The sequence below is a fragment of the Octodon degus genome, unplaced genomic scaffold (genome assembly GCF_000260255.1).
Source record: "Octodon degus isolate 3935 unplaced genomic scaffold, OctDeg1.0 scaffold00046, whole genome shotgun sequence".
Lineage (NCBI taxonomy): Eukaryota > Metazoa > Chordata > Mammalia > Rodentia > Octodontidae > Octodon > Octodon degus.
This window is the reverse complement of record NW_004524622.1, coordinates 13,352,147-13,364,433: the sequence shown is the minus strand read 5'-3', so window position 1 is coordinate 13,364,433 and position 12,287 is coordinate 13,352,147. Positions and strand designations below refer to the sequence as shown.

Here is a 12,287-nt window from a genome sequence, read left to right as displayed (position 1 = left end):
TGTATTTCTGGAAATAAAATTACAGAATGAAAGATACAAATTATTTTTAAATTTTCAAGGTATAATAATTTTCTTTCCATAAAGATTTCGCCAATGCTTGCTCTTACCTTCACTGACAAACAAAAACAATTTATCTGTCAGGCAAGGGTGTAGCTCAGTATCAAAACACTTGTCTAGCATGTGTAATACATGGGTTTAATCTCTAGCACCACAAATCAAAGCAAAACAACCAGGTTGATACTGGAGATGCTAAAGGTGCTTTGATTATTGACCATTATTTCTTTTTCTACACATTCTCTATCTCTTTAGTTTGTTCCACTATCTGCTGAAGACGAAATTTTTTCCCCTTCCTTTGTTTGTTTTCTTAATAAAAAAAAGTTGTCATTTCAGAAGTTTTTTATGGAGTAAGTTCTGAGTAGTTCACTATATTACTTGCTAATGCACAACCTAGAAATATGTTTCTGTTCTCCCCACAGCGGTGTTCTACAAAGCCGGTACCAGTTGCCTCCTGCAGAGTAATTGTCCATCCTTTGATGAAAAATACTCTTAATTTTCCTTTCCCACGCCAACTACAAATGTGGCAGATTTTAGCAGCAGCCTGCTGGATGCTTCTTCTGGGATCTACATATGGTTGTGATGAGAACAGAGGGAACGTGAATCCCGAAGCTAATATGAACATTGTAAGCTGTATTCTGAGAAAAAAATCTACTCTCATAAGGCATTATTAAGTAATCATGATGTTAGATGCACTGGGTGTTCCTAATTTTCAAAAACTCTACCAGTGACTAAATCTGTGCTTCCTCCCTATTGCTAGGCATGGCTTCTATGCAAAAAGTGAAAGATCTGGTCCAAAGTGGAGCAAACCTATTCAATCTCTTGGCAGGTTGAGCTCACACGTAGCAGGAAGGGGCAGGGGAAGCAGGGGAAGGCAGCAGCAGGGTTGGGGGTTCCTGAACAGAAGGACTCACAAGCCAGTACTGATGACCCCTGTATTCTTGAGTTACTCTTGAGGCGTTTGGTACAGCACCTTTTTTTAATTTCATGAGGTATGCCAGTGTACTTCTTTGGCTAATAAACTAGGACTTGATTCTGTAGCTTAATCAAAATTATTTTTCCTCTATTGTTATCTCTAGTAGTAAAATAAACACAAACAGGTTAAGAAATTCTCACGGTGACATAGCTAATAGGAGGATAAGCAGGAATTCAATGGCTTAAAGTTTCCTGATCTGGGCTTTTGACCACTGCTCTATGTAGTCTTCCAAATTATGTATGCATCTGTCTGCCTGACATGGACAATTGCATAATCTTGTGAGAAAGATTTAGACTTTGGAGCTAAACTTCCTTTGTCATCAATCTTGTCTTTATCTTTTTCTCAGACAAGTTACTTATCTTTCTGAACAGTTTTCTTAGCCGTAACACAGGTACAGCTCAAAGGCCCTTTTAAGGATGAATGAGACAGGATACAGATGACAACATGCACCAGATATGCACCAGTTTCTCTCTTCCTTTGTATCTACAGCTGGGATTTCATTTACTAATCCATGAGTTCATTCTCTGTCCTTAGCTTAGCCAGTGAAAATCTTGAACATGAGATAGAAGGAAGGATGAGGTCTGGTTTTGGTTTTGGTTTTGGTCATCACTTTATCACCTGTAAAGTTAATTTGTGGCAAGCCATCTTATTCAGTCTGGCCTTTTCTGCCTGGCTTTCTTGGTCCAGATTCTGAGAGTGAGTAATATCACACTTACCAGCTACAAGGTACTCACAAGGGTACAGTAGTTCCCCTCATTACATTCATATATAATTTTTGTCAACACCTTTTAAGAATGAGATAATATGAAAATATGAGGCCAACAAACATAACCAGAGATCTTTCCTAAGCAAACTGCTACGTAGAAGCGTAACTGTTGGGTCATTCCATCCTGCCTTCCCCATGTCGCTGCACGCCACAGTTTCAGGAATCCTCCCCCATCTTCCTAGTTTTCCAAGTATTTTTCTGATCTTATCCATAGATCAAATAACAGGAAGATGCAATGTAGAGTAGTATATTGCAATGATTGTCTAAGAAGTAAAAGATTATGTCATAAACATATTCTTTCCTTGTTTTAGAGCCAGATTATTTCCTATTGGGGTTATCCTTATGAAAAGTATGATATTGTGACAAAAGATGGCTATATCCTTGGAACTTATAGGATTCCCTATGGAAGACGATGCCTAGAGAAGACAGGTATGATCAGTTTTTTATGAAATGAAAAAGTACTTCAAGCACAAATACCTAGAAGTCCTCATAGCAGCAGAGTAATTTTTTTTTCTGAAATAAGATGAAGTTCCTTCAATTGGAAGATCCAACCTCTGCCTTTATTTAATCTGCACAACTCTTTCATTTTTTAAACGATTTTCAGACACTTTGTCTCTCATCATCAGCTTCCAAACATGGAAAACAAAAGAGAATATGTTCTTACTCAACTGACGCCACTGTACAGTTTTGAAAATCAGAAAATTAGGAGTCATTCTTGACACTATCTTCTCTTTCACTTTCTTTTGTGCTGCTAATCACCAAGATCTCTCATCTTTACCTTTTAAATTTCTCTCTATTCTGAAAAACTCTCAGAATTGAGACTCAAATATATGTTTGGACAAAGGTTCTTCAGCTACTACCATGCCTTCTAACTCCTATTAATCCACATGCAATCACTTCTCTACCAGCCAATGTTATTTCTTAAGGTAAATATGACCCTACTAGTTCTATGTTTAAACTTCATTAAATAATCCTTTCTCGCTTCCTATAATGCAGGCTGCTAGGTATAGGGAAAAAGTGACCCAGGTGGTAGAAGCAGTTTGTTTTCTTGTCTCACTTCTTAGCTCCTTTTCTTCATTGGTATATTGCAGTACGAGATCTCTCAACATCAGAAAGCTTAAAAAAAAATACATCCATTTTAAGAGAGGGAGATATCATGGTGTTCCAGACTCTACAGAGCTAACCATTTGCCATAGTCACTCCATTACTTTTGTAAACACTGGTGAGAATATTTTAAATCTCCCTGAACTTTTCATCTATCATTTCTGCCACATAGTTGTCAAAAGCACCAAATAGAAATCTGTATTCTGATAAGCTCTCGGAAGCCTCAGCTTAGGGAAAGCCTAGGGACTGTGGCAGCTACTTAGCAGTATTTAACTTTAGTAGAGTTAATACCTCTTGTTTTTCCCTCCTTTTTCCAAAATATGGATAAAGCATCTAGGCTCAATCCTTTGCTTCTAGAAGGCTGATGTCTCTCTGAAATTCCTCCCAGCCTACTCAGTCTGAGAACCCTAGTGTAGCCCTACAAGCAAGTTTTCATCATGTCCTGAGGTACAGATGTAGCATCAAAACCATTTTAAAGGAGAAGAAAAATCTGATCAATCTTTTTCTGCTTTCTTTCTTTTTCAAAACCACATCCTCATTTCCTTATTTCATTTCCTTAGTTAAAATATTCTTATTCTACATAGGAAGTAGGATTTTCAGATTGAATTAACAATTTTGCGTTGCATGTAATCCTCCTTGTAACCTTGTATTTCGCTTTGTAACAATTCAAATAAAATGAAGCAATATCTATAAAATCTATCAGAGTACCTTAGATACAATAAACATTCAACAAATGGAATTTTTATTATCATTTTTATTATTTTGAGAAAATGTTAATGTTTTCTAGATTTTTTGTCAGAAATAAAGTGCTATTAATATGAGTAATAGTATTAAAACTAATACTGATTGCATTAGCAGATCTTTTGTATATTTACTTATTGACTTCTTATGACTAGCCTAAGAAACATTGTCTGTTGTACAGAGAGATTAACTATACTACAAAAAAGTTCATTCTGAACAAGGGCGAGCAGGCTCCAGAACCTATGCAGCACATCCTGTATAATCCAGTTTTGAAAATGAGAAACATAAAACGTAAAGAAGATAGAGTACTTACCCAAGTAAGGAGCTCAGAAAAGACTGCAGGTTTTCCTGGGAACAAATTTTATCCCTTAATCTCTGTTCTCTACCACAACAAGTGAGTTAAAAAAAAATAGGATTTTTTCATAGACTCTGAGGGAGTTCAGACATGAAATTCTCGCTGCTTTCTTTGCAGCTCCAAAGCCTGTTGTATACTTGCAGCATGGCTTAGTTGCATCTGCCAGTGACTGGATTTGCAACCTACCCAACAGCAGTTTGGCTTTCATGCTAGCAGATGACTGTTATGACGTGTGGATGGGGAACAGCCGGGGAAACACCTGGTCCAGAAAACACGTGACATTGTCACCCACCTCGGCAGAATTCTGGGCCTTCAGGTGAGAAAAACTTGCTAATAAAGTAAGTGTATACTTTGCTCATTTACATGCATAAATATCCACTTTCTTCCTCTATTCAAGCTCTGAAGAGACGCCCTCATTATTGCATTACTGTCTGTTTTCAAGCTTCACTTCCTTTCTGGTGGGGGCATGTCCCAAACTCAGAATGGCTAAGAGCTTGAGGGTTCCCTCAGCAGAGCCTAAAGCTGCTGTCTGCTTCAGACATGTGACCCACTTGGTCATAGAGGAAAAACCCATACACTTGCATAGTAAAAGAACCCTGTCTTAGAGACCAGCGAAGCTACTTGCTCCTTAATCTCCTTCTTGTCTTCTGGAAGTTGTTGGTATTTCTTAATTCCACATCCCGGTGCGATTATGTCATTGTAATATTGTAAAGGACCAGATGACTCCCTGAGTGTTTCCTAAGCTCTACACTGAGTCCCAAGCACCTGAGGCCATTGATAAATTTACAGATTACCAGAGCTCTTTCCTGGAAATTCTGCTTCATTTCAGGCTAGGCTGAGGTCTGAGATTAGGTGGTTTGTTTTGTGTGTGTGTGTGTGTGTGTGTGTGTGTGTGTGTGTGTTTATGTATTTTGTGCAGGGTCTCACTGGGCAGCTCGGACTCTTAGTGATCCTCCTGTCTTCAGCCTCTCCAGTGCTGGGAGTGCAGGCGTGAGCCACCACGCAGGGACTTGGTCACTGTTTTAGTGTACCCAGGGGGCAGGGCCAGCACAACATGTGGTGTCAGGGATTAAACCCCTGGTCCCTGCACCTGCCTAAGGAGGTGCTTAGTCTGCTGAGCTATCTCGCTGGCCCTTGAAAATATGTATTTTGGATAAACACTGAATTTTTTTTCAGAAGAGATTGATAACATCTGCTAATGCATTAAAATAAGTGTGAGTAGGGGCTGGTCTAAAGCACCTACTTAGAACAAGCTTAGCAAAGCACAGGGACCACGGTTCAATCACCCAGCACCACATGCCAGCCAGCCCCGCCCCCTGGTGGGCTGAGATGGCCACACACACACACACACACACACACACACACAAATAAAATATAAAAAAAATAAGTGTGAGTAGCCTACAAGAAAAGTATTAGTAAGACCTTAAAAATTGTATTGAGGGTCGGTTAAATAGCTCAGCGGATTGAAGCACCTGTAAGCAGGTACAGGGAGCGGGGGTTCAGTCCCCTGGGCCTACTGTGCTGGCCCCGCCCCCAGGGTGTGCTGAGATGGCAATTGAGACTGGGCATGGTGGTGTACACCTTTAATCCTAGCTCTCCAGAGGTTGTAAATAGGAGAATCACTATGAGTCCGATCTAGTAGTGAGACCCTGAACACCCTGTGGACCCTTCCCTAAAATACAGAAAAAATAAATTGTATTTACCTAACTGAAGTTTCTTAAACTGTTCTTTCTTGCTGAGCCTGAGAAGTCACTCAGATGCATAACATCATATACTAACACTAGTCTTATATCAACAAAAGCAAAATCTCCATATCTGCAATGAATGCTTTTGACTATTGCAGGCCTCACAGAGGGCTGATTTCCAATTGGCTTTTTCCAATTATTGTTTCTTTTCTTTCCCAGCTTGGATGAGATGGCTAAATATGACCTTCCAGCCACAGTTGATTTTATCATAGAGAAAACCGGACAAGAGCAACTCTACTATGTGGGCCACTCCCAGGGGACCACCATAGGTGTGTTTTGGGGCATGTGCTATTGAATATAAGTGCTTCCATCTCTGTGGAAAGGATCAATGCTTTCTGTGAAGTCTCTTGGGACCTGCATTAGCAAATCATTTTTTCTGGGTGGTTTCTGAAGAGTAAACAAAACAAAGATAATAGTAAGAGATTTCTAGATAGATCTAAAAGAAAGAATATTCATCTATTCATTTGTATACCCCACAAGCATTGTGAAACAAGTTGTGTGAAACACAGGTTGTGTGCTGGCTTAGCAGAGATAAATACAGTGTCCATGGTTTCCTTCCAAATCTCACAGGCTAGAGAAAGGCAGAAAGAAAGCAGAAAATTATAAAACTATGTTTTCATGCAACAGTCACTGTGACTGGGGCTGGTGAGATGGCTCAGTGGTCTAAAGCACCTACTTAGAACAAGCTTAGCAAAGCATCAGGGACCGCGGTTCAATCCCCCAGCACCACATGCCAGCCAGCCCCGTCCCCTGGTGGGCTGAGCTGGCCACACACACACACACACACACACACACACACACACACACACACAAATAAATAAAATTTAAAAAAAAAAAACCTTAACAGTCACTGTGACTTCTTTTTTTTGACGGAACTGGGGATTGAACTCTGGCCCTTGTGCTTGCCAGGCAAGTGCTTATTCTACTGAGCTATCTCCCCCACCCTTGTGACTTCTGTTTACTACTTTTGGTTTGCTTTTGGGTAGACCAAATGTGAGTAGATCACATTGGCAATGCCAGGAGGCACCTCACCCTTCTTACTTTTCTTTTTAAAAACTACAAACTACATTTTGGGGACCATTGTGACCCATGGCTATGAGACTATTGCTGTGTGTCTGTGTGTGTATGTGTGTGTGTGTGTGTGTGTATGAGACATCATCTAAAGATCTTACTATCCTCATTTACCAATTGAGAACACTGAGATGTTCATGAAAAAGGAAACTTCACACAACTAGGGAGTGCGAAGCCAAGATTCTAGCTGTTTGGTCTGACATCAGACTATGATGAAACTGTGATGGTCCTGAGAGAGGAGTCAGGCATGATCCACAGAGGATGCTGAACCTTCTAGTCAGTACTTCCTATATAGGTAGACATGCTCTACCAGAGACAGAAAATCAACTTTAATCTGAATTAGCTAATTCCACCCTTGGGATATTTAGAAATTCTTCCCACAAATGGCAATTATTCTGTATCATTTGTTTTGCTTTATTTTGAATGTGGTTGGCTTTGTTATCATAAAATGATGAAATACTAGTTTAAATCTGTGCACTACTATCTTTCCTGGCTTTCAGCTTTCATAGCATTCTCTACAAATCCAGAACTGGCTAAAAGGATTAAGATTTTTTTTGCATTGGCACCAGTTGTCACTGTGAAATACACTCAGACTCCTTTGAAAAAAATTTCAAAATTTTCCAGGGAAGCCATCAAGGTATGTGACTTCCTCATATTTAAATCTGAACTAATGATGCATATCTCCACTTCTGTCAATTTCAAGAGAGGGCAGATGACATTTTATAAAGATCTGAGAATATGACGATGGGTGCCTGAGGCATCCTCACTGACTTGCTGATGATGTTCAATCTTATTAGCAAGGTTCAGAGAGCTCGTTCTGATGAAGTTGGTGTCCTCATCTGTCTCTAAAAGCTTCCTGTGTCACTCCTCAAAGGCAGCGTAAGTGAGAGCTAATGTGTTCGTCTGTGTGTTTAATTTAAGGAACCTCTATTTTCTTATTCATCGTGGCTGTACTACTAATTTACATTCTTAAAAGAATGTAAGGTTTCCCTTTCCCTATGTCCTTAACAGCCCTTTTTATATTTTATTCTTTTGATAGTAGCTACTTACTCTACTGGAACGAAGTGACAGCTCATTGTGATTTTGATTTGCTTTTTTTTTTTTTTTTTTTTTTTGTGGGACCAGGGATTGAACTCAGGCCCTCGCGCTTGCCAGGGAAGCACTTATTCCACTGAGTCATTCCCCCAGCCCCCTTGATTTGCATTTTTCTGATGATGAATGATGCTGAACATTTCTCTGTGCATGTTTACCATTTGCACGTCATTCCTTGAGAAATGACTATTTACATCTATTGCTTTTTTTTTTCATCTATTGCTTATTTTAAAATGGTCATATCTCTGGGGTTTTGGCTATCATGCTGAATTACTTAGGTATTCTTGATATTGATCTTTTGTCAGGTGTATATATTTTGAATGTATTTTCTCTCATTCTGTAGGTTGTCTCTTCATTCTGTTGTTTGTTTCAATTGCTGTTTAGAAGTTATGACAGATTTGCAGTATATTTTAAATTCAATAGTGCAATCCTCTGGTTTGCTCTTATGGGTCAATAATACTTTGTTATTTAATTTTGTGGTTCTTTACAAATTGTAGTAGTTTTTCAGGTTGTATGAAGAATGTCATTAATATTTTTATACAAATGGCAATGAATCTATAGATCTCTTTGGGTAGTATAGAGATTTTAACAATGTTGAATCTTCTAGTCCATGAACATGGAATGTCCTTTTTTTCCCCATAATTTTATTGAGAAACAAATAGCAATGAGACAGTTTCAAACCAAACTGGTAGGAGAGTTTCAATAATTAATACATTGCATATATTCTTCCTAGTGGTTATTTGCTGTACAAGATGCGGACATGACATACTATTTACAAACACCATTAGAACAAATCCCTCTATTCATTAAGAGAATGTAACTATATATATCTATCCTAACCGCTTTGAATACACAGATACAAAATGGACATTCATCTGTATAACCCTTTTTTTCTAAGTTCCATTATTTGAATATTATAGGTGTGTAAACTCAGCAAAATACTCTAAAAGAGTCCAGTAGTCCATAATAGTATTGAGTCTTCCGCTTCACTGGCAATGTCAGAAATTGTTGACCCGAGTCCCCTACAGCTCAACACAACAGCATGGCTTTATTTCTTATACTTCATTTTTATACTTTTCTGCTGGATGGTTAAGACCAAGATAAAGCAAGACTTATGCAACAAGAGTTGTAGCTTTTAGGTCTGATAAGGTCAGAGAAATTCCCTCAGGATTTATCTTGAGATCCTGTACCTCAAATTGTAGATCCTTTGTCAGTGTCAGCCATGTGGATGAGTCACGGCCATTGCCTGGCAAATGTGCTCTCTGTGAAAGCCTGAAAGAATGTTTTCTCTCCGTGTGACTCTCCTTGGGCACACGCTATATCATCGATCACTTTCCTCTTTGGCCCCATAATCTACTTCATCAGAAAATTTGGGACACTACTGAGTTACATGACATTACAGTACAAGTTCTCATATGTCCTGAGTCTTAGTTGACCTTGGAAGGCTAGGCCCAAAATGTTGGCTTTCCTTGTGGCCCTCCTTTTTCTCTAATTTTGGTCTGCAAACTTAGGTTGCTAACCCTCCAGGAGAGAAGTTTACTGTTATTACCATACAACCTAGGCTGTTAAGCTTAACCTCACTATCTGTGTGAATATCAAACATCTTAGGCATAACATGGAACAGGTATCTTTCATCAAGTACTGACTGATATGTTGAACTTTAAGTCCCTACAGAATATGATGAAAAAAACATTTAAAATTAGAATATATTTTAAAATAGGCATAAAAAATTATATACTTCTTATGTTTACACTTAAGTCCAAAAATCTAACCATATACATCCTTGAAGCAGGACAGTCCCACAACATTCTTTTTCCTATCTCCTGCCTTCATTCACCACACCCTTCTTTTTAAACAATCATCTACCTGAGAGACAGCACAGCAGCAACCGGCATGTCATGACAAGCAGCCCATATTCCACAGACCAGAATGACAGGCACTCCGAGCATGAACCTACTATTAAATTGCCATCTTCAGTGCAGTTGCTTAGTTCACAGGTATCAGTATATATAGTTAGTCAGGGTGAGAATCTTTCCAATTAGCTGCTAGGTACAAAAATATTCTGGAGATCATCAGGATCATTGCCTTGTCCATCTTCTACATATAACTGTATGGCTTGTCACTGTCATGTTTCCTAGCTCTTCTCCTTTACCTCACTTAATTAGTCCTCCAATTCTTGCTTTCCTTTTACTTGTATTATACCTTTCTATTTGTATTTTTTCTTTTGAGTTCTTATATTAGGGAAACTATATGATATTTACACATGTGTGTCTGGTTTATTTCACTTATGTGTATATCTTCAAGTGGTATCGACTTCAATATAAAGGTTTGAAGTTTATCATTCTTTATAGCTGAGTAATACTCCATTGTATAAAAATACCACATCTTTTTCATCCATTCCTTAGGTGATGGCCATCTTTGTTGTTTCCAAGATTTAGCTATCACAAATTTTTTTGTGCTGCTATAAACATAGGCACACATATATCACTATGATATGATGTTTTCAGATCCCCCAGGAAAATTCCCAATGAAGGAATAGCTGGTTGAAATGGGATTTCCAGTCCAACTTTTCTAAGGAGTCTCCACACTGATTTCCATAACAGTTGCACCAGTCTACATTCCCACCAGCGGTGGAGAAGGGTTCCTTTTCCCCACAGACTCTCCAAAATTTGTTGTTGGTTGATTTCTTTATGATTGCCATTCTTTCTGGGGTGAGATGATATCTCAAAGTTGTTTTAATTTGCATTTCATGGATGGCTAGTTATGTGGAGCATTTTTTCATATATTTTTTGCTTCTTTAATTTCATCCTCTGAGAAGTGTGTGTTCATCTCACATGCCCATTTCTGGACTGGGTTTTTAAATTTTGGGGCCCTAGTATTTTCTAGTTCTTTATAAATTCCAGAGAGCAGACCTTTGTCTGAGTACTAATTTCTCATGACTTTTTCCAAATATGTGGGTTGTCTTTTCACTTTGTTGATAATTTCTTTTGATGTGAAAAAACTTCTCAGTAAGAGCAGGTCCCAGTTATTGATTCTTTCAAGGGTTTTCCATGCGATTTGATTTTTGTTCATGAACTTTTAGCCTACCCTACGTCTTCAAGAGTTCCTCCTTCTTTCTCTACCAGGAGATTTAGTGTCTCTGTTTTAATGTTTAGATCTTTAGTCCATTTTAACTTTATCCTAGTGCATGGTGATAGATCTGGGTCAAGTTTTAGTACTCTGCATGTAGAGAGCCAGTTTTTCCAGCACCATTTGTTAAAGAGGTTATCTTTCTTCCAGTGAGTATGTTTTGCTCCTTTGTGAAAGATAACATGGCTGAATGTGTTCGTGGGAGCTTCAGCATCTTCTAGTCTATTCCATTGATCCTCAAGCCTATTTCTTTGCCAAAACCATGCTGATTTTTATCACATTATCCTTGTAGTGTAATTTCAAGTAAGAATTGTAATGCTTCCTGCCTTGTCTTTATTGCCCAGGATTGCCTTTGCTATCCTAGGTCTTTTCTAGTTCCAAATAAATTTTAGGAATGATTTCTCTACCTCTATGAGTATGTTGGTGGTAGTTTGATAGGGATTGCATTAAATCTGTACAGAAATTTTGGGAGTATGGCTATCCTCACAATGTTGGTTCTTCCTATCCAGGAGCATGGAATATCTTTCCATTTTCTGAAATCCTCTACAATCTCTTTTTTAAGAGTACAGTAATTTTCCTTGAAAAGATCTTTGACTTCCTTAATCATATTAATTCCAAGGTATTTCATTTTCCTTGGTGCTATTATAAAAGGTATTGTTTCTCTAATTTCCCTTTCAGTGTGTTTGTTATCTGAGTAGAGGAATGTTAATGACTTTTGGGTATTGACTTTGTAACCTACTATGCTACTGAATTTCTGTATTAATTTTAGTAGCTTCTTGGTGGAGTTTTTTGGGTCTTCCAAGTACAGTATCATGTCATCTGCAAATAATGATGATTTAACTTCTTCTTTACCTATTCTTATTCCTTTTATTTCTTTCTCTTTTCTAATGACTCTAGCTAATGATTCTAGGGCTATATTGAATAGGAATGGTGATAGAGAACATGCTTATCTTGTACCAGATGTAAGAGTAAAATATTTCAGTTTTTCTCCATTTAGGATTATGTTAGCTGTTGGGTCTTCATAAATGGCTTTTACCAGATTGAAGTAGAGGCCATCTATTCCAAGTTTCTGTAGGACTTTGAGCATGAATGAGTGTTGGACTTTGTCAAAAGCCTTTTCTGCATCAATGGAGATGATCATGTGGTTTTAGTTTTCACTCTATTGATATAGTGTATTACATTTATAGATTTTCGAATATTGAACCATCCTTGCATCCCTGGGATGAATCCTACCTGGTCATGGTGTATGATTTT

The 12,287-nt window shown here is 38.2% G+C and overlaps 1 protein-coding gene across 1 annotated transcript in view; it reads left to right on the top strand.

Annotated features, from left to right (window-relative positions):
- Positions 1–486: 486 nt before the first annotated feature.
- Lipk (lipase family member K) overlaps positions 487–12,287 on the top strand; it is a 30,969-nt gene continuing 19,168 nt past the window's right edge. The window contains exons 1-5 of the mRNA XM_004632114.2: positions 487–680; positions 2,108–2,225; positions 4,114–4,312; positions 5,901–6,010; positions 7,313–7,449. Coding sequence (XP_004632171.2) covers positions 534–680; positions 2,108–2,225; positions 4,114–4,312; positions 5,901–6,010; positions 7,313–7,449 — 711 coding nt within the window. The 5' untranslated portion in view covers positions 487–533. The remainder of the gene's footprint in view (positions 681–2,107; positions 2,226–4,113; positions 4,313–5,900; positions 6,011–7,312; positions 7,450–12,287) is intronic.